At 40.2% G+C, this 21,782-nt stretch overlaps 1 protein-coding gene across 35 annotated transcripts in view; it reads left to right on the top strand.

The window, feature by feature from the left end:
- The window catches only part of RBFOX1 (RNA binding fox-1 homolog 1), a 1,171,935-nt gene that overhangs the window by 893,307 nt on the left and 256,846 nt on the right, over positions 1-21,782 (top strand). For 2 of the 35 annotated variants that reach the window (XM_058035426.1, XM_058035418.1), the window contains exon 1: positions 12,513-12,951. The exons of 28 other annotated variants lie outside the window; for them this stretch is intronic. In XM_058035426.1, the coding sequence (XP_057891409.1) occupies positions 12,808-12,951 (144 nt within the window). In that variant the 5' untranslated portion in view covers positions 12,513-12,807. Of the gene's footprint in view, positions 1-10,867; positions 10,938-12,512; positions 12,952-21,782 lie in introns of those variants that run through there. 5 more of the 35 variants (XM_058035425.1, XM_058035415.1, XM_058035411.1 and 2 more) reach the window with 4 other exon arrangements.

Raw genomic sequence — 21,782 nt, 5'->3', positions numbered from 1 at the left:
TCCTCTTCTCCAGGCTGAGCACCCCCAGCTCCCTCAGGATTTCCTCACAGGGTTTGTGTCCCCAGCCCCTCTCCAGCCTCGCTGTCCCCTCTGGATGTGCTCAGTGTCCCAAGGTCCTTCCCAAACTGAGGGGCCAGAGCTGGGCACAGCACTCAGGTGTGCCCTCAGCAGTGCCCAGTGCAGGGGCAGAATGAGCTCCCTGCTCCTGCTGGCCACACCACTCCTGATCCAGGCCAGGAGCCCTTGGCCTTCTTGGCCCCCAAGGCACACTGCTGGCTCATGGTCAGTGTCTGTCCATCAGTGTCCCCAGCCCCTTTCTGCCTGGGCACTGTCCAGCCACACCGTCCCCAGCCCAGAGCATTGCAGGGGTTATTGTGGCCAAAATGCAGGACTGGGCACTTGAGCTGATTAAACTTCATGCTGGCTCCTCTGACTCTCAAACCCAAGCAAATCCCACATTTGGACACAATGAGGTGTGATAAGCACTGACAAGGGAGAGGCATCAGCCCCTGAGCCCACAGCGGGACAAGGCTGGGCTGGGATAGTGCAGCTGATTTTCACACCATCCCAACAGAGACGGATTTGCAACACTTTATTAGGTCGTGTCCAGAGATGTGAGATTCATCCTCAAAGTTAAATTTATGAATTTAAATTCTTTGGAATTCAATGCTTGAGTTTAGACTATTTCTTTGTACTTCTCAAAATGCATGAAAGGCAGTATTCTAAAGAGATTCTAGCAGTCTTTGATAGGTCACCAGAGAAAATGGGATATTTTTCAGGAACATGACTTTGGCCCTTTCAAGTCAGTCAGAATACCTGCTCAAATTTGACCAACAACAATTAAATAACTCCCAGAAATTCATGGGTTGAAATCTCACGATTTTGCCTCTTCTGACCATGTCTCCCATCCCAGTGCAGATGGGACTGTGTGTGCAGGTCCTGCAGGAGCAGCTGATTGTTCTGCCCCTGGCTCACAATTCCAAGGTTTTTTTGGAGCAGGCATGAATGCTGGAGAACAAAAAATGAATGAAAAGCAAGGAACCAAAGTTTTTTTTTTTATTTTGTGATTCAGTCATTCCAGTGTTGTTTTGCCTATGCATATTCTCAGCTGACTGAGGGAGGGTCCAGCTCTGTATGGGAAACATGTATGGAATAAAACAGACAAGATGTTTAAATTCTAATTACACAGATAAACTTAGTTGTGGTGTTTTGCAAGCTTTATTATTTAGTTCACAGTCTTAGTAAAGTATGCAATTTACTTTTGTCATTATTGATATATAAAATCATTTAGTGGTAGGTAATATGAAAAGAATAAAAACAACTACAAGTTTCTCCAGTAATCAGGACTGTGTACAACTCCATTTTGTTGATCAGATTTTTTTGCTTTCAGCTTGCAAGTAACTGAGATCTAGAGCAACCTCAGATCTGAGAAAATTCTTCTTTGTGCCTAGTATTTTTCAGTAATTTTAAAGTAAATGCTGGGAAAACCTATTGACTCAGATTTCTGTGTAAAGTATTAGCATTTGCAGTTTGTCTATGACTTCAGGGGTATAAGTTTTCTTTGTAAGAATATCATTTGCAATTACAGAGGCCATAGGGTGGGTTTTGCTGGATTGTTTTATCTGTTAGTAATACATCTCATAATTCCCTAACTAACAATGATTTTTCTTAAGCACTCCTTAAAAGCATTTCTGTAAAGAACCTGATACTCATCAACAGGATTAAAATGACTGATGAATTATGCAGCAAGGCTGTCTGCTCCTTGACTAAGTATTTTATGGCAATTGAATCACTTTGGCAAGATTGAGGTAAATAAGATTGTTAAAGTTTGCTTGCTTCAGACGTATTTCTTTCCATATTATTTCAGTCTTGAAAATCACATTGACTTTTCAGCACTAGGTGCTGAAATATTTAAATAAGAATGAGGAGTACATGAAAGCACACCTTAAGAAATTTTTTGAGGATCAGTGGTGTGTATCAGGTGTGATTATCCACTCCCAGAACTGCCCTTTTAGTGTTGTTTTATTGTAGAAAATGATAAAACTAGGTACAGTGATAAACTTACAATGGAGTTGAACTTGAAATGCATCACTAAATCCTTGAGAAAAATGTTCCTGCTGCCTTCTCTGCAGCACTGCAGTGTTCTGTGTTCAGAGCCCAGGGCTGCACTCACCGAGTGCTCAGGCTTCCACCAGGTCCATGAGTTTGGCTCGAGGTAAATGGAGGATGAAACAATGCTGCAGATATTTTACTGGTTGCTATTTGTAGTCTAGCTGCTGGTTTAGTTATGTTGGTATTTGTTTTTCTGCTGTTTTGTTTATCTGTGGGATCCTGAAGTTGCCCTGTCTGGAGATTACTGGTGAGTCCTTGCTTTTAATTTTGCCCCTATTATTCCAGTGAAGACAGTTCCAAGATTTAATATTTTAGCTTTTTCTTGATAGGTAAGATTGTAACACCCCAGAAACGTTTCTAATCAGAATTAGGGAACGTAGTTTTGGTGCCAATAGTGCTGGCTCCAAGGAAAAGTTCAAGATCCAGTGGTAAAACTGCATGTACAATGCGCTGAGCGTAGCTGATCCAGTGAGATCTGTGCTGCACCCTAGCAAGGGTTGGGATTGTCTCTGGAGCAGGAATGGATTTATGTGCATGAGGAGGGAAGGTCTGTGGTTTTGGGGCTCCCTTTCAGTAAGAGGGAAATGAGATGTGGTGGAACCCTTGGTGTGTAGGTGGGGTGGCTGGTGCTGAGGCCTGGTGATGGCACCTGCTGGCTGTTGGGTGGCCTGGCTGGGATCCCCAGCTGGTCCCACTCGGTGCCCTGCAGCAGAGCAACCTCCAGCACCACTTGCACCTGTGGTGGGAGGAGCCCTGCTGGGGCACCTGGTGGGCCAGAGCTGATAAAGGGTTTGGGAGAGGTAAAAACTTGCACTGTGCTGAGTTCAGCTGCACGGAGCAACAGGTATGAGAGCATTTCATACGAATAATTTTGCAATTTTTACCTGGTTTTAAGTGTTGATTTTATCTTTGTAATAATGCACAGGACTTGTACGGAATTGTGGTTTTATTTGTATGGGTGTTTTATGGATATAGATATATTTTCCTGAACTTTAAGGAAAGTAAGTTACTTTTAAAGTCTTGGCTTTCTGTTGTTTTAAACAACCACTACAAAAACATGGTACTTGAAGCTTCTCAGCTCTCTGTCTCTAAATTTAAATATACTCTTTGCAAATGAATAATTTTATCTGTTTGATGTACTTTTTATGCATTTTTGAGCAGAAATTAAGCATAACTTTTGGAGAGATGCTATTTGTAGAAGCATATTCAGGCTCTGGCTGAAGAGGAGGGCAATGCTTCCCCTTGCTAGCTTTAACTGACCTGTTTGGCCTAATATGAGGAATATTTCTCCTCCTTTGTGCTTTTGGGATGTCTATGGAGGAGCCTTTCCCAGAGGAGAAGTTGGGTTTGGTGGGTGAAGCTACAAAATGTGAGGTTGGAGAGTTAAGTCAGGCCTAAGTGGGTTCTCTGTGCTCAGGATCAATTAGAAACCACTGTGGGAAAGACTGGGAGCCCCAGGAAAATAATCTGTAGGGTTCTATATAGTGTGTGAGAGTTCATCCAGCCCCATGTGCTCAGGCACTTTATTGATATGTGTTCTCTGATCTCACTCATGTTCTCTGACTCCAAGAGCTGAATTTCATGTACCATTCAGGTTTGCACAAAAGACCATATTCACATAAAAGCAATGCTTTAGAATCCAATTTTAGGTCTTTTTTTCTTTTATTTTTTTAGGTGTTGGATTTATACTATGCCGTTTTAATGAATAAATAATACTATTTATAATAAAATAAATCATATTGTATGAGTATCACATTGAGAGATGACAAAGCAAGGTATACTTTCCTCACAAAATATAACAGCTATGAGAGGATGAAGTCTCAATTTTTATATGGTCAGAATTAAGCCAAAACCAAATGACTTTGCTTTGTGTCTTTAAGATTTATATTTTAATCTGAGAGTCTTTGGAGGCATTCCATAAATAGAAGTCAGAAACTGCAGAACTATGGAGATGCGCTAATAATGAGTTAAATTTGAAGAGTAATTAATTTTCAAATTTCTATGACAATTTCTTTAATTTGAATACTTGTAGTAATTTTTGTTTAATTATGGTGTTAACGTTTTGATGTTGCTGAATTTTCTTGAAAAGATTTTAAATTTCATGAACAAATTCTAAATCTTAAAGGAATAGATGAAACCATAGTCTTAGCTGGAGAATGAGTTTTGGTAATGTAAGGAGAGCAAAGAGGAAGAGTTATTCACGTGCATATCAAACTAAAGCACGTCAGGTAATCTGTGTGTAATCGTCCAGCAGGATCAGATCTTAATGCTGAGTCTTGGATGGTCTGAGTCCTGGAGGATGAGACACTTGAACTTTGCTGAAATAATGCCAAAAAGCAGCAGAAGGGAACAGGAGAGTGAATTCAGAGTTTCCAGTGTGAATTTGGTTGTGTTAAGAAAGTTTAGAAAGGAAGGAATTGCAGGTAGGAGAGAAGAAGGATGGCCACCACAGCAAGGGAGAGCTGATTAGTGTTGATGAAAGTGGCTTTGAGAAAATATTGTGGATGAATTTTCGCACTCTAGTTAGTAGCTGAGGGGAAGAAAAAGACTCAGTGGTGTGGAGTGTGACACCTTATCAATTGAAGTAGAAAAGATGAAGGAAAAAAAGACCAATTAGAGTGTGAAGAGAGGAGGAGGGAGCTGATGCTGGACTCATGAACAGAAAGAGGTTACACTAATGAAACAACTGGAAATGTAATATGGAAAGGACAGGATCCCTGGACATTTGAGGGGAAAATGCAATTAGGAAAAAAAGCAAACTGCTTCATTGAAAATTGGTGGATAAACCAGAAGAAAGGAAAGGAGCCAATATTGACTCTGTGTATAAAATTGGACTTTCTCACATGGTACTTCTGTCCCTATCTCAAACTAAACAACGCTTTATATGCAGCTTTGTACCAATTTCATATACAAAACTCCTTCCATGCCTAAGCTTGTCATTCTGCAAGGTTAGAGAGCCAAACTTTTAAGTTAAAAAAAATAAAAACTAACCAGAAAACAAAACCCAACCTTTTCCTCCTAGATTCTGGCACAGGAATGAGACTGGCTCCATGGCATCAGGGATCTGTCTTCAGGAATGGGATTTTAGAAAGCCTACCTTGGAAAGCCTTGATAGTGCTTCAGTATAAACTGAAGCTTAAAGCTACAAACCCCTCGATTTTAGTTCCCCTGAGTCATATCTTTATCTCTTGGGTTGAAGCTGGGTATTAACTATAACCTGTAAGGCTTGGTCATAAGAGGAAGTTTTAAATGAAAATTCAGATTTAAAGCTGAAATAAAAACTAGAGATGGAATCATTGCGCTAAATTTGGAAGTGACTTAGCCCATGTTATGGGGCAGGGCCAAAATGATGAGGAATATTTTCAGCAAAGGAGGAGGAAGTAGAGACAGGGAGGATTTCTTGGTGCCGTACATGAGCATGTTACTGTCTGTTCTGGTATCCATTAAATGAGTCCGGCACTGAGGACTAAGTGTGTGGACTTAGATTCAGAATATACGAGGGGATGTCCAGATGTGGACAGAATAATAAAAGATGTGGTTTCACTGTGAAGGAAGCTGTGCTGATATCCAGTTAATTTAATTCCTACAGAAAAAAGAGGCAACCTTTACATAATCCCATAATTAATCTATCACTTATTCTCCTTTTGAGATTTGACATTCTTTTAATTTTTAAAAGATTAATAATATTTTATATAAAAACCTTCTTGATCAAGATGTGTTTATGCTGCCCTACTGTGTATTCTTACAATTAAATTTGATGCTACTTTAGTTATTTTATTTTTTATTTGTATTACATGGAAACAAGCTCTAAAGTTCTGTTCTCCTGGAGCTTACTTTGTCCTAAAAGTTAAATTCTTTCCTGGTGAATTTATAACAGCAGCAAAGTGTGAGATGTGGTGGTACAGATTATGGAGGGAAAAAAAACCCAACCAAACAAATAGGGCAAACCTCTGTGGATTAATGAATTTGTGTCAAAATTTTAGTTTAAAATAAGTGTTGTATACATGAATAACATAGAGAGTGTAGTACTGTAAGTAACTTGTGTCTATATAAAATAAGAAAACAAAATTTTGTATAAAAGCAAATTTAAGTGAAACATGCACTATCAAATACTCTCTCTTTCTCCTGATACTTGACCAACTGCCACAAGTGGCAGCAGGGAAAAGTAGGCTTTGTCACTTCAGGTCCAGCTGTACACCTCTGAGTAGTTTGTAGCCCTCCCATTCTATGGGCTGAACATAAACAAAGTGTACACAATTTTCTGTGGTTAATATTCCTTAATTTTTAGATTAAGTTTTAAAAGTTGTGAATTTTTAAGTTTCATCGAGTTCATTTTCTAAGAATTATACTGCCATGTCTTCTCATCTGGAATTGTGGAAAAACCATTACAGGGCAAGGCACACTATTTGTCTTTCTAAGATTGTGATACAAAGAATAACCTAAATGCTAATTATTGAGCTGCACACCTGTGTTCAGGGGGTCCTTTTGTGATGCAGGCTTGTTGCAATGCGTCAGACCTAAAGAATTGCTTTAAGTAGCTGTTTGTAGAAATTGGTTTGGTGTCGTGACAGTAATGCATGGCTGGTGTGAGCACCCTGTGCTTCCCAAATGAAATGTCGTGGTGTCTGCCCTACCTTTGTGCTGAGGGAGGTGACAGTGGGATCGACAGAGGATTTTTGCTGCACCAATTTCTGTTTCACCTTCTTGGGTCTGCCTATGCCACTGCTTCCCGAGTTTGGAGTTAACACTTGAGATAAAGCTATTTGGGTATTTTTTTGTTTATTTTCCTGACTATGGAATGGCACATCATCTTAAACTTTGCTAGAGCAGAGCCGCTGCACTCATTGTTCTGCCCAGGGCAGCCCTTCCTTATCCTGCCCGTGGTTCCTGTGCCACCAGCGCATCCCCAGCTCCTTTTCTCTGGATGCACCAGCCGCGCTGCCTTTGCGCTGTCTGCCCACCGAGTCTCGGTGCTGATGGAGCACAAAAATCGGCCGGGAAGGCGGAGAAGCGAGCAGGGGCCGTGGGGATGGATGCGGGAGAGCTCGGGATGGCGCTGTCCGCAGGGAATGCCGGCTGTGTCCGGGCCCGCTCCGTGTCCCCTGGAATGTTCCGTGTCCCCTGGAAGGAGTGAGCCGTGTCTCCGCTAGATGGAGCGCCCGGAACGGCGGAGCGGGAGCGCTCCCGGCCCCGCTCCGCACGCCCCTGAACCGCCCGCGGGGCTTAAACCGGCCTGGTGTGCATCGCCCAGGTTCCCTATGGGATACCCACACCAGGGGTGTTTGCATCCCCCAGGTTCCCTATGGGACACCCACACTAGGGGTGTTTGCATCCCCCAGGTTCCCTATGGGATACCCGCACCAGCCTTGTTTGCATCCCCCAGGTTCCCTATGGGGTACCCACACCAGCCTTGTTTGCATCCCCCAGGTTCCCCACAGAACACCCACACCAGCCTTGTTTGCATCCCCCCAGGTTCCCTATGGGACACCCACACCAGCCTTGTTTGCATCCCCCAGGTTCCCTATGGGATACCCACACCAGCCTTGTTTGCATCCACCAGGTTCCCTATGGGATACCCACACCAGCCTTGTTTGCATCCCCCAGGTTCCCCACACAACACCCACACCAGCCTTATTTGCATCCCTCAGGTTCCCTACGGGATACCCCAAAACGAGGACACCACCTCCAAAGCAGTGAGATCACCCCGCCAAGGAACGCACTCCCCTAACTCTCTAAATGCTGAATATTTCATTTTCTTGCCTTTTTCCCCCCCCCTTGGTGGAAATAAGGGGGCTCCTGGCTACTTCTCTTGTGAAGAATTCGGAGTTAATGCTGAGTGTTTGTGTGTTGAGTGGTGCTGAGGAGGTTAACTCTGTGCTACAGAGGGTTTGGGGAGATTGGGTATGAAGTACAGGAGGAGTCAATGGATGTAACACGGTGCTTAATAGAAACAGAAAATTAGTGATTCTTGCTTGCCTGAGGTAAGCATGAGCCTCTGTAATGTCCTGATCTTTGTGCAAAAAAAACTACTTACTAAAGGAGAGATAAACCTGATATTAGAAATAGGGAAATAGGAAAATACCACTGGAAGGATGAGATGGTGCCTTTTAGTTTACCAGAACAGAGGAAAGCCCTATTTAATATTTTTGATAGTACAGAATATTAAAAATTTCTGTTATGTTTCCTCACTTTTTTTTAAAAAAAAAGATACAGTATATCTACTGTAAAATAGAATACTATGTGAAATACAGGCAGAGATATTGATAACTGATAGTAATTTATCAAAATATGTTTCTGATCTATTCAATTTTATAATATACTGCTTTTCCTGGAGTCAAGTCCAGGGAGCTATTTTTTCATGTGGTGCTAGAAAAGGAGAATTTAGAGAAAGGACTGCTCTACTATTAGATTTTATGCCACTTGTCTGAATGATTTTTGTACCATACCAACCACTTTATAAAGTTGAGAAGAAATTACCTTCTTCACATGGAGTATTTAATATGCAGTTGTGATTTATTTTTTCTGATGCTTGATCCTCTATGTGTGAACTTCTTAATGTAGGCTACTACTGAGATGAGTTTGAGGTGTGAGATGGTGTGTGGTGGTGCAGGTGACGTCTTTCAGAGCTTTCCTTTACTTGATGGAAATGGCTGGAATGTTAGACACTCTGCTGCGGTAATTCCAAAGGTTGACTTCTAGGTCAAAAGTTTGGAAATGCAAAATTTGAACTTCAGTTTGAGGTTGCCTACCAGGTCACAACAACGGAGTGGTTGATTTTAAATAGAAAGTGTTACATTAAACAAACAGATGCATTGCAAATGCCAGTGGGTTTGGATTTGTAAGTCAGCTGTGTAAGAAGTGTTGTTGGTCCTTTTTGCAGAATTTCTCTGCTTTCATGTTTTTATCTGCATGTTCAAGTTTGGTCCAGGCTTTGCTGGTGGCATTTTTCAAATGGTGTTCTCACTGACTGTGGGGAGAAGGTGTTTGTCTGCAAGTTCTCTGCCTGTGCCATAAACCATGGCATGGGCAGCCCTAAGAGGCTGGAGGAGGGAGTGTTGCCCCTCCTGGTGGTGCAGTAGTCATTGCATTTCAGATGCATCCATCATTAGTGTGGAAGAAGGTTTTATCTCATAGAATATTTCTAGGAACTCTCAAAGAGGCTGAAGGAGAGAGTGTTGCCCCTCCTGGTGGTGCAGTAGTTGTTGCATTTATGTCCATTATTAGTGTGGAAGAAGGTTTTATCTCCTGGCATGTTTCTAGGAACTCCCACAGAGGCTGATGTGGGCAGTGTAGATGGTTGGCCTCTTTTTTTTTTTTTTTTTTTTTTTAATTGTAAAATGTTGATATTTGTTGTTGATCGATAGGTACTTGATAATATCAGCAGCTGAGTGTGGGGTGAGTTCAGTTCCTGCCCCAAGAGGGCTGAATGAAGGTGGGAAATGTCATGTGCTGGAGGAGAAGTGGCCTTGGCAATTGCCCACTCTGATTGTGGCAGAATGAAGGCAACATGGAGCTGTTAACAATTTGTAGATGAGATGCTTTGGAGTCTGTGCTGCTCTGTGGAATGCGTGGTGCTGTTGCAGGGACACTGTCCCTGTGCAGGAAGGTCAGGTTGTGCACAGGCATTGCTGTCCCCTTGGCACAGCTGTGGTGGCACTTAGGGTATATATAGCCATAACTGGGACTCTGGGGTGATTAATGGGCTGGGTTAGGGAGAAAAGTGTGTGTAAACAAGGAAATGGCTTTAAAGAAGAGACATTGATTTTATACTTATAAAAATAAAACACACTTTGTTACCTTTTTTTCTTTTTAGACATAATGACAAGTTATCCTTGGAAGGGATGAAAATTGGTAATGACTTTCCCCTGCATCTCTTGAAGGAGCATATATCAGGCTAAAGAATTGTGTTTCTTTTTTAGGTCTCTTACACTACTGAATTATGTATGTTTATTGTTTCTCTGTGTACAGATGATTTGGATAGTTAAGATATTGCTGTTCTTGTTTTAACAACATAATTATGTAAATGTCAGGGATTCATGGTATTTGTGAGTCATGTTTTTCTGACTTTGAATTGGGTGAAAATTAAGGATAAAAGGCCAATGAGAAATTCACTTCTACAATGACTGTTAGCTACATTGACAGTGCTAAATTCTCTTGAAGTAATTGTTCAACACACTGCTTTTAAGAATTTAATCTGTTTTATGGATGTCCTTTTAGCTGTAAAATAGTGCAGTAGACAGAAGAAGCTTTGCTTGACCATCACCATGTTCCAGAACCTCACTTTGGGAAATTGGATAGGCTTATATAGTTCCAAACTGTTTGGCTAGGAAGCATGCTGCCTTTGATTCTGACATAATGTAGAAGGAGTTGGTTACCTTACATAACGTATTTGTTTTTCATTAAACATGCTGATAAGGTCTCATTAAAGTGCCATGTATTATTTATGGTATTTCATATGAAACTGAACTGAGGAAAAACTTCTCTCAGCTTAGGGCATTTGCAGAATAACAGCCTTTCTGGGCTAGAAAAAAATAAAAAAGAATGAAGAAAAGCATGACATACTCCTGTCAGAACAGGAGACTGCTTAAGGCACAGAGAAAGAATGAAAAAAGGAGAAAGGGCACAGAGAAGGTTCATTTCTCCTCCTCCTCACTCGCTCTTGCTCTGTGGCATGAGAGGTTTTTTTGGTTGGTGGTTTGGGGTTTTTGTTTGGATTTTTGGAGGGTTTTTTTGTGATAAAATAATCTGGGCTGTTTTAGTAGATGAGTCCATGATAAACTGCAAAAAGCATGGATGTTTCCTAAGCCAAAGCCAATTCCTTTATTGTAAGTTTGTGCATGATTGTTTTGGTGTTGATTACCGAGTTATGAGTACCTTGGTTTTGTTGCATTGACTGCTTTTGAGAAAGAAAATGACGTAATAACTGATCCTGCTGGAAAATACTCAGTTTTGCATGAAGAAGACTTAGTGGATCTAAATCAGTCTCTGAGGCTTGTGTGGGTGCAGGTATGTGTGCACATGTAGAATGAGAAAGAAATTATTTTTTTTTAATGTAGCACCTGAGTTGCAGAGACGTGTTTTGATTCTGTTTCCAGTTAAGCGGGGACTATTATTTGTTTTTAAGGGTAGATGTTATATCAAACCAGTTATGCTGTTGATGAAATAGGCTTTTCTTGTATGTGGGTTATTTGCTTATTGTTGTTAGCACTAAACTCTTGGTCTCAGATGTGTTTTTGTGGGAATTGTGTATCCTATAAAATAGGTGATTTTCAAATCTTCTTCAGAGTCCTTTTAAAAGAAGGAACCCCTTCAAAACCTTAGGTGGTTCTGTGAGGTTTGACCTTCTTTCCTGAAGAATTAATATTTAATTCATTTGTCAAATTCTAATTAAAAATAGTAATATCTTCTGTTATACTTGAGTTGTATCTTAGGAAAAAAAAGATCTGTAATATAGGACCTCAAGGACAAGCTGTAGTATAAATTATTTGATTTGCAGGTCACATCCTACTTTATTACATAAAGACTAACTAGATCTACTAATGAATAATTATTACTCCATAAAATAAAGGGGGGGGGGTGAATAAAAAGCTGGCAAGAGTGGAATACTAATTTTGAGGTATCGTTCTCAAAGTAGAAAGTAAACATTAAATTCTGAAAATTGCAAATGTAATTTTTCCATGTAACCTGATAGGGCACTCCTTGATAATAGATTGACTAGCTGTCAAATAAATTTGTAATTTTAGATGAGATGGGCTTCAGACCAATTTTAAGATACAGTCTTTCTCCAAGTGTACTCCCCTCCCCCTGTAAGGTAGGCACAGTATGCCATAGAATTCTGTTTCATTCCCAGTGTTTCTGCTGCAGTGGTTACACAGCTCCTGCACAGTTTCACTGTAATGCTTTCATAGGCTTCTTTGGGAAGCTGGATAGCGAATGAAATGTAGATATAAAATTGATTTGTGCTTTGAAAAAGCTCATTTGCTGATAGGGCTGTGTGTTTGCCGGAATCCTCTTGACTAGCCAAGATTCTTTCCCTTTCCCACTTTTGCGCTTCACACTTGTGTTCTTAGAAGGGGAAAGCCCTTTTCCAGTCAGGTGTGAGTCCTGGGAGGGGGGAAGGGTGTGAGTGTGTCTGTGTGCGTGCAGAATCATAACAGGCATTCAGTCCCAGCTGGGCAATGACACTAATTGCCCAGATCTCATGGATGCCTGCGATGCAGCGCGCTCACTTTCTCTCCTTTCCCATCCTCTCCAGGGATTTTTAAAATGCAGTATTTGAATTTTGGTGAGTGGTAAAGACCCTGCCCTAGGACCCATTTGACAAATGAGAAGCTGTGCAGCATCAGCACCAGCCGACTGAGCCTCACTGAGTCTCTCTCTCTCTCTCTCTCTCTCTCTCTCCTAGTCAGCAGCTACTGTTGTGAGACAAGCTTCAGCTCTCTGTCATTGAGGAAGTTCCATTTGCTCATCAATAGGCTGCAGGCTGTGTCTTCTTTTTTTCCTCTCGGTTAAAAATTCGTAGTTTAAACCTACCAAGTTGCCTTAGCTGACAAACGAATGTAGGGGCTTAGCGCTGGGGAGAGGAAAGGCAGCCGAGAAACCCCGTTTCTTATTTAAATAATCAAAAGGGAGAGGAGGAAAAAAAAAAAAAACAACAACCAGCCCATAGTGACAAGATAGGGCAAACGTGCTTGCATGCAAGCCCCCTCACTTGTTCTACGTAGACTTCAGAGCAACACCATGCAGCATCCCCTTACGGGTGCAACCTGCGTGGCACTGCCGAATGTGGGCATGTGTCCCCAGCTCTCCTGTGCCTTGACTTTTATGTACTTACAGCAGGTAAGTTTGCTTAACTTTTCCTTTTCCTCGCAGTGCTTGCTTTGTCAGCGCCGTTCGGGGGATTTGCAGGCGGGGAGGTATTTTTTGTGTGAATAGATTGTATAAATGTCTCCCACCGTGTGCGGCGAGTGTTGTGCCTGCACTTAAGAATGTGAGAGTGAGTAGAAAATATGTTTTAACAGAGCATCGAGCCTTCGCATATCTTTTGGTATTTTGCTGTTGGTTTATTTTATTTTTTTTTGCTGTGTCTCTGTTGGTGATGTTTATAGATATTTAACACAGTACTGTGCCTGCGTTTCTTGTGGATGCTGTAGCAGAGTTTCAGCCATAAAGGACTGCTCTTTATTCACTTGCAGGCATAAATTATACTTCTAATGTAAATGTGCCCAATGGCAATTTTGTTTAAGCCTTCTTTGAAGACAGGAATTTTAAGTCTGTGTTAAAGCATGCTGCTGATTAAAGCCAAGCTGATTTTTAGTTCACAGGGAAAAGGATGATTTATAAAGATATATCTGTGCAGAACACTTCTATCGCTGAAGTATATTGGACAGGGCTTAAAAAAAATGTTTGGGTATCAGCAAAACAATACCAATTTCTACTCAATTTTCAATTATTTAAAAAAAAATCATTTCATTTTTGCTTAGAGGATTTTTTAAAGTATTTCCTCCCACTCTCTCTTCCTAAATTATTTAATAATTGATACCCCTCTCTGCTATAGTGTGAAATAACTATAATAGCACTTTTTTTTTAAACTAGTAATTTGGAATCATGTTTGTATCCTACTCTGTTTTATAACTGAATCCACCATTAGAGAGTCATCTAGTAAGTGTGTAGAGCCAAGACAGAAATATGTTATCATGCAAAAATGATTAATCCAGTCTATCCTATCAGTTCTCTTGTAACTTCAGGAGGAAAAAATATTCTTGTGCCTACTGTAACAAATAGGGGCATTTCTTCCAACTTCCACTACAACAGTTTCTGTGCATATTGACTTCCCTGAAAGTCTAACTTTATTTCTGCATTCACAAAAGCCTGAAATATGTTGTACGATAATTATTTTGTTCCTAAGAAATAGATAAAATAGATTTAAAGCTTATTTTTATTTGAGGATATTTATTTTTCTGTTACTGCTGAAAGAAGAGAGCTCCAATATTTTCAGGATAAAACCCTACTGTAGGTTTCTTTTTTTCTGCTGTAGTGTAGTATAAACCATTTCTGACTTCCAGCTTAGGAGTGCATAATAACAGATTCTTGCATGCGCCCTAGATTATCCATGCATGTGGGAGGGATTCATATGTCTGCAATTAAAATTTGCATCAGATAAATATGATGTGTTTAAATTTCAGTAATTTGCATGCCATAACTAAAATGTACGTTCTTGGTAGTTCTGTATTCTGGGTCTGTTTTGGGAATGGCATTTATAGATCAGCTTTAATGATCCAGTGTGACTTGTGCACTTGGTGGTTACATGCAAAATGCACTCCTGTGTTTTGTTCTGGGTTTGTTGTTTTGAGTTTGTCAAAGAGCAAGTTGTGTGTTAAAGATAGGGCTTTTGAAAGGAAAAATGGGGATTCAGGTGAGAGGTCAACATGGCCACACAAGGAGCTGATAAAGGATAACACAGAGATGAGGCTGGGTGCTCCAATAACCTTCCTCAGTGAGATATTGCAGTATCATTATGCAAACACATCTATGGCATGGCATTGCTTTAAGGTTTAAGAAACTGTGCAACTCTAATGAATAAAACAGGGAATTCAGCTGCCTCTGTTCCATCTGAGAGGAAGATGAGAAGTGATTGCTAATGCACTTTGCAAAGCGCTATATCTAGTGGATAATTTTTAACTCTTTAAGTGGATTAACTGCTACACTGAAAGAATTTTTTTTAAAGTGTTTGCTTTCTCATCTCCTTAATCCTATTGTCAGTTTAGAATCACCCTGTGTGTGCTAATCACAATTATATAAGAGGTTGAAAAGTCTGCTAAATTTGTGATGAAAATTGTGGCAGGTTCTAAAATTCTCTGCTTGTTGCTTCTTTTGATCGCTGGCTGGCATTTTAGTTATTCTGAATTCCTAGAGAGTCAGATAATCATGTTCTTAATTCACATATGGTCTCTTATTTTATGCATTTGGTTAAGTATTTCTTTAGGAACAATGCTACTTTATCTCAAAATTTTCCAGGCAGAGAGGACTGAGTTGACATCACCTGCAAAGCCAATATAACATGGTTCTGTTTTTAAACAGCAAAGGAATAAGAAGTTGGTTTTTTTTTGAAAAGCATTAATAAACTTTTGCCATGACAATCTACTTGGGTTTTTTGCTATTTTTCTCCTATCAGATAGTTTAGAGCAAACAGACAAAAAGACTTGGTTCGTACGTTTACTGCAAATATCAGTATTTTAGTGAAACTGTAAATGTTTTTCTCTCTCTATCAAGTTGTCTATCGATCTTAAATACAGGTAACCTAAAAGCCTTATGTGGCAACTTAATAACTAGTGAATCCCCCCTGCCTGTGCAACCTGTGACCAGCAGTAAATAGATATTGTGAAGCTATCAAGTATTTTTTTTTCCTCTCTAAAAATTGCACTTGAGATATGTCTGCTCACTTGCACCTCAATTAAAATGAACTCAGACATCTGTATTATAACTGAGTTATAAGTCAGTTGTTAAACTTTGCTGCCTATTAAGAACTTATGAAGATAATTATTCTTATTTTTGTGTATTTACATTGGTATTCTGTCAGGTGTAAATTTTACAATTGGAGATGTGTCTTTCTTGGAAGACTGTGAAAGGCATTGCATTCTTCTCAAGATGAGGAAGCCACTCTTTGTCACTAAATATTTATTTATCCTCATAGCCACAAGGATGCTGGTTTTCTGTGGAGCTGAATGAATAATTTGGGAAAATCTGTGCTTTGGTAGTCATTTAAAAGTGGCCATAATTTCTTTGTGCAAGTGACATCACTTGGCCAGTTAGTGTAGGATAAATGGATAAACTGTTTTCCACAGTGTGCTACAGAAGTGCTGTACTACTTTTTCCAGGGTTAGAAACTTGAGTATTTGCTCTGATATCTTTCACTTTACACATGCGTGTAATGTTTTAAGAGCCAAGTGAGGAACTGATTATTTTTTTAAAACAATTTACGCATGGAGGATGCTTTACCTAACAATATTTTAACTCTTGAAAATAAAGTTGAAAATGAATAAAGAACAGAGGCCTAGGTCATGTTATAGATTAACTCTCGATAAGACGTTGACTTCAAAAAGCCAACAGCAGCTGAAGAATGCTTCTGAGTTAGTTGTTTGAAATGGTCTGAAATTATGTGGACATTTTCTTAATAAGATGGTTCTGATTATAGGGTTCTAACCATGGGAATCCAGAGTGACTTTTCAAAGAGCATCACCCCAAAGTGACTGTGTCAGTGGCAGCAATGAACAGAGGGAGAAATTTGAGGGCTTTGCCTTGCAAGTTTTCACTGCGTCACTGTAAGGACAGGGCCAGCTGGGAAAGTGTGGATGCTTTTGGGTGAGAATTTTCCTGAGTGTCAATATTTAAAGATACAGGAGAAGCGAAGTTGCATTTGTAGTGCACCCTATCTTTTGGTAACATTTCATGGGGTTAGAAACAGCTGCATGCCTGTGTTTTCTCTTCTTCTCCTTAATATGGCACATCAATGCAAAACCAAATTTCTGACTACAAGTTTACATCAAATGGCAAACTGAAGTAATTTTTGCAACAAAATGTCGACCACTGGTAAATTGGGATTTGGGATATATTAAAGGAGGCTTAGCTCTGTTAACTGATGTTTTCCTGTGGTCTGTTTTGCTGGTTATTCTGTTGGGGTTTTCTGAGTAAAGTGACAAAACAAACTTGTTTTGCAACATCACGGAATATTCCATGTCACGGTGTACAATGCTGCTGTCATTATTTTAAAATTGGTATTTTTTTTTCTGTTTAATGATGATAGATGTGCTTTGTTTTTAATAGTGAAGTGGTTTGGACAAAGGGTAATTCCTCTTAAATGGAGCAATTGCTCATAGTGGACATTCACAGATCGAAAACAATTGAACTGAAACTTCAATATCAACCTTTTCTGTCTTTAACAAAGTAGTTCATGGTACAGCTCTCATATCAATGATGAAAAGAATCCACCATGAAAACAGAGCAGAAACCAACAAAACCTCCATCTCTACCTCAGCTATTCCATCACTGCTTACATGGTAAATTAGTGTAATTTTATTTGGGCCTTAAGCATTATGGCTATGGAGAAAAGCTGAATTCCCCTCTCAGTTACTTATGTCATGCTTCTGGATCTGATGATTTATAGGAGCCTGAAAGACTTTTTATCACATTGTTTCTTCATGGCTTAATTCAACGTTGATTTATTTGGTAGCAATTTCAATTGATGTAGTCAATAGTGTCAATAATGGAATAAGGATTAGAACAGATTATCTTTGTGCTAAAATTGTGTAAAAAATTGAATGGATGAACAATTCAAACAGTTCCCGGATACAGTTTAACTTTTTCAATAGAGCAAAATCACATCAATTGCTGAATGCCACCATTGCAGTTGCAGTTCTGAGTATCTAGTTTTTTGCATTTTATACTTCAGTGACTCTTCAAAGGTTCAGGTATGTCAGTAGAATTCAATAACTCATGTTTTATGGTGACCCTGCTTAAACCAATCATGAGAACACTGCCTTTCTTTGCCTGGTCCCTTTACTGTACTCACTCTGTGGCTCTCCTGTAAAATCAGTTAATCTGACTTTACTTCTTGAAAATTTTAAGCACCTGTTCTCTTATAAATTGGAGTCTTTGCACGATTTTGTTCCCCTCTCTGCTATTTCATGGCAATTTTCATGTGAGAACCTACAACCTCTGCTTATGACTGCATGAGTGCAAAGAAGTCCACGGTACTAATGCTCACTCACCATCTGTTTTTCTTACAGCTGGGCCTTGAATAATTGTCCAGTAGCTGATGGACTGAGGGTAGGCAATATTTTCAGGGTTTTCTGATTCATTTAACCAGCCTCGCTGCCCCTAGAGAAACACAGTGCTTGTTTATTCAAATGTGTAGGGTAAAAGGCTGTGCCATGTCAGACAAATTATAGCACTCTGTTAAAACAAAAAGGGAGCTGCCATGCTCCAGACCTTATCCTGTGGATGCATTTGTACCTAAGGGGGCACTGTGGCACTCCGAGGGAATTTCAGTGCATGAATGAAGCAGACCTCAAAAGGTGGGAGTGCAGCTGTTGCATCCAGGAGTGCTGCTAATGCGGATTTCAGGAGTGATGCCTCGCTGTTTATCCTGCTCGGGGTAAATAAGATCGTTTGGTATTCACCAACAAACCCGAGGGCTGACTCCACCTGTGATCGAAGCCCAATTTCCACGTTTGCATAGCTTTTGTCTCCGTTGTTTTCCAGAGGCTAATGAGAAGTGGCTCAGAGATCAAGTGCTGGAGCAGCTCTCATTCTGAGTAAGAGCTGGTTTGGGGCATTTAACTCCAGCCTTGTCAAACAAGGTCAGTCTCTCACAAAAGGAGAGGAGGTGCTTTAGTGAAGTACTCTCCTCTTTAAATACTAGAAGAAGAGGGGGGAAAAAAAGCCCCAACCAAAAAAAAAGAAAACCAACTCCAAACACAAAAACTCCTCAACAAACCAGAAGAATCTGTTAAGAAGGTGACCTGCTGCTTTGGACTATAAGAACAAGAGCAGTTGCAAAGGAGCTTCAGTGTGACAGGAGCAGGTGAATATTTTTGGCTTAGAATCATTGTTTTTTACTAAGTGACCTCTTTGAACATTTTAAAAGGCTTTATCTGAAAAGGGGTGCCTGGATATTGCGTGTTGGGCTATTTGTAAGTTATCCCAATTCATTATATTTGCTGAATATGTGTATGGATGGATATTTTCTGGGGGAAAAAAGAACAAAAAGAGGAAAGAAAAAAAAGTGGTATGGTATTTTATGCCAAGGGAAGTGTGTGGTGGTTATGTAAGCAGGGGTTTTTCTCAGGGCAGCCAATAGATATTTCAGTTTTAGATTTTTTTTTTTTACCATAGCCATTCAAAACTAGTCTGACCTTTTTTTGGTTTTTAATGTATGTATTTCTGCATTGGTAAATAAGTACTATGCTCATGTTAATATTAGTCCTGCTAAAAATATTCTTGAAGTTTTTAATAGGTGGCATAAATGAAAGTGATAAAAATTGTGACACTGGAATTTATCGCCTTGTTTTATAGAGTTAGAATAATGGTGGAAGGGAGAAGTCAACACCCTCTAAGAATCCTTCAAGCTTTCCTGCCTTTTAAAGGTGCATGTGCGATTGATTTATCAGTTTTAAAGTGTGATGTGTAGTGCAAGAGCCCTCCTGAGAACCTGCTGCCATTTCCTCGCTGGCATTGCTCATTCCCCTCCGAGTTGCCTAGTGCAGCACCATTGACTTCTTTTACATTTTGCTTCCCCTCCCACTCTGTCAGTGCAGCAGCCCAGTGAATTTAATTAGAGAAAATAGCATATCTAATGTCTGTGCTATCCTGGCTGGTTGTAGTTGGGCCTTTGGTCTTTTGCACTAGAGCAGGCTCCAGCTGTGGGGAGATCTCAGTGTTTTGATCCTGCTCTCTCTCGTTGTGTTGAACACAGGCAGAATCAAAATTAGACACTGTAGTAAGAACTGAAGTGTTCAGTGAATTATTTTTTGTTCACAGTGAGTCACTGATTTTTACTTTTTCCTCCAGATATGGAAAGAAATTCTGTGGTACTTCAAAATTGAAATCCTTAAGATGTTCAGGTACTTGTGAATAAGAATGCAAGTGCTTTCATCTTAGACCATCTTTAAATTTACCTTTTAACCCTTTATTTCAAAATGCACCAGAAATTGTTGCTCTTCCTAACTATAATATCTTGATTTTTTTTTTTTGGTAACTGTACATCAATTTTATACTGTCATCTCATATTTGTGGTTTGTGTATATACTTATAGTTCTAATATGCCTTCCTTCAATTCCTGCTGACTTGCAGTCATGTTTATTATAATTGTGATGTAATTTTGAAATTGACTTCTTTGGTTTTGCCTCTCATAGCATTTGTTTTATAGCAATCATCATTATCTCTGTTGTGGACAGTAAGTCTTGTATACTTGAAATAGTTAATTACAGATATTGATTAATTGATTATAGGCATGAAGCTTTATTTACCAACAAGGAAAGACAAGAAGTTTTAAAATACACACTTATGATAAGCACAGTCTTTCATGAAGTAGTGTGAAATGTCAGCATTTCTTTGAAATAAGGTAAAATAAATGTGGTAAAGGGACACAAAAACAAGGTTGAAAGTTCACCCTCAGAAGAAGATTTTGCCAAAACAGAGCTAGTGTGAAAATTTGGGGGTGAAAAGAACTTAGGCAACCCATGTATTCCATGAGTGTCCCCTCTGTAAGCTTTCTTCCTTGTCATGTATTAGTCCTGTCTCTGGGATGTTACATGGCTGCATGGCTCAATTAATGCTCTGTGGCAGGAGGAGGAAAAAAATGTCTCTGTCTTGTCAGAAGTGAAGTTATTTACTTTCAAAAGCTGACAGAATAGCACTGCAGGGGCTTCATTTATTTCTGTTCAGGATGTCATTATTGTGTAATGCAGAGGGACTCCTGCATGCATTGCAGGCTTATTCCTGTAATCTCAGCTCTGCTGGATGGCTGCAGAAGTGTAAAATGGCCCACTGGAATGTTTCCCTCTTCTGACTTCAGCTTGCTCACTTTTGCAAAGCAGCGTTTCAAATGCCTTAAATATTTATGGCTTAGATGGGATGAATGTGTTTGTTTGGAGTGCTGGCGCTGGGCACCCTTGGGATGGGTGCTGGGTTACCTTTGGGATTGATGCTGGATACCTTTGGGATGGATGCTGGGTACCTTTGGGATGGGTGCTGGGAACCCTTGGGATGGGTTCTGGGTTACCTTTGGGATGGATGCTGGGTACCTTTGGGATGGATGCTGGATACCTTTGGGATTGATGCTGGGGTACCTTTGGGATGGATGCTGGATACCCTTGGGATGGGTGCTGGATACCTTTGGGATTGATGCTGGATACCTTTGGGATTGGTGCTGGATACCTTTGGGATGGATGCTGGGTTACCTTTGGGATGGATGCTGGTTACCTTTGGGATGGATGCTGGTTACCTTTGGGATGGATGCTGGATACCTTTGGGATGGATGCTGGATACCTTTGGGATGGATGCTGGATACCTTTGGGATGGATGCTGGATACCTTTGGGATGGATGCTGGATGCCTTTAGGATGGATGCTGGGTTACCTTTGGGGTTGCTGCTGGGTTACCTTTGGGATTGATGCTGGATACCTTTGGGATTGATGCTGGGTTACCTTTGAGATTGGTGCTAGCTGCCTTTGGGATTTTGCTCTGGCCTGGCTGGAACACTGACTGGATCCTCAGTTACCTTTGCAATGTGTGTCATTTTCCCTGATGGGTAGCATATGGTTTGAGAGTGGTTTTTCAGCATTTCTCTGCCTGTCATGCTCTTTGGTTTTCCCAAGTCTAGCCCCAACAGGAATGTTTCAGCACAGAATGTTTCATCAAGATTACTTGCTATTTCATCTCAAAGTTTGGGAAAACATTCCACTTTGCTGTTGCTGTATTGCACATACTTCAGGGGCAGGATAAGTAGTTTTGATATTCCCTACCCAACTTCAGCAAGTCGTGCTGCAAAAATACAGGAACATTCAGAAACTGCAATTCCAAGGGGCTTGGTTTATTTTTTTCCTTTCCCTTTGATACCACATCTGCCAGCTTCACTTGGAATACCAGGCTTGGCATGTACACATGAAACTG

Source organism: Melospiza georgiana, chromosome 16 (genome assembly GCF_028018845.1).
Source record: "Melospiza georgiana isolate bMelGeo1 chromosome 16, bMelGeo1.pri, whole genome shotgun sequence".
In the NCBI taxonomy this organism is placed as follows: Eukaryota; Metazoa; Chordata; class Aves; order Passeriformes; family Passerellidae; genus Melospiza; species Melospiza georgiana.
The sequence above is the reverse complement of the archived record's forward strand: the minus strand, read 5'-3'. Positions and strand labels throughout refer to the sequence as shown.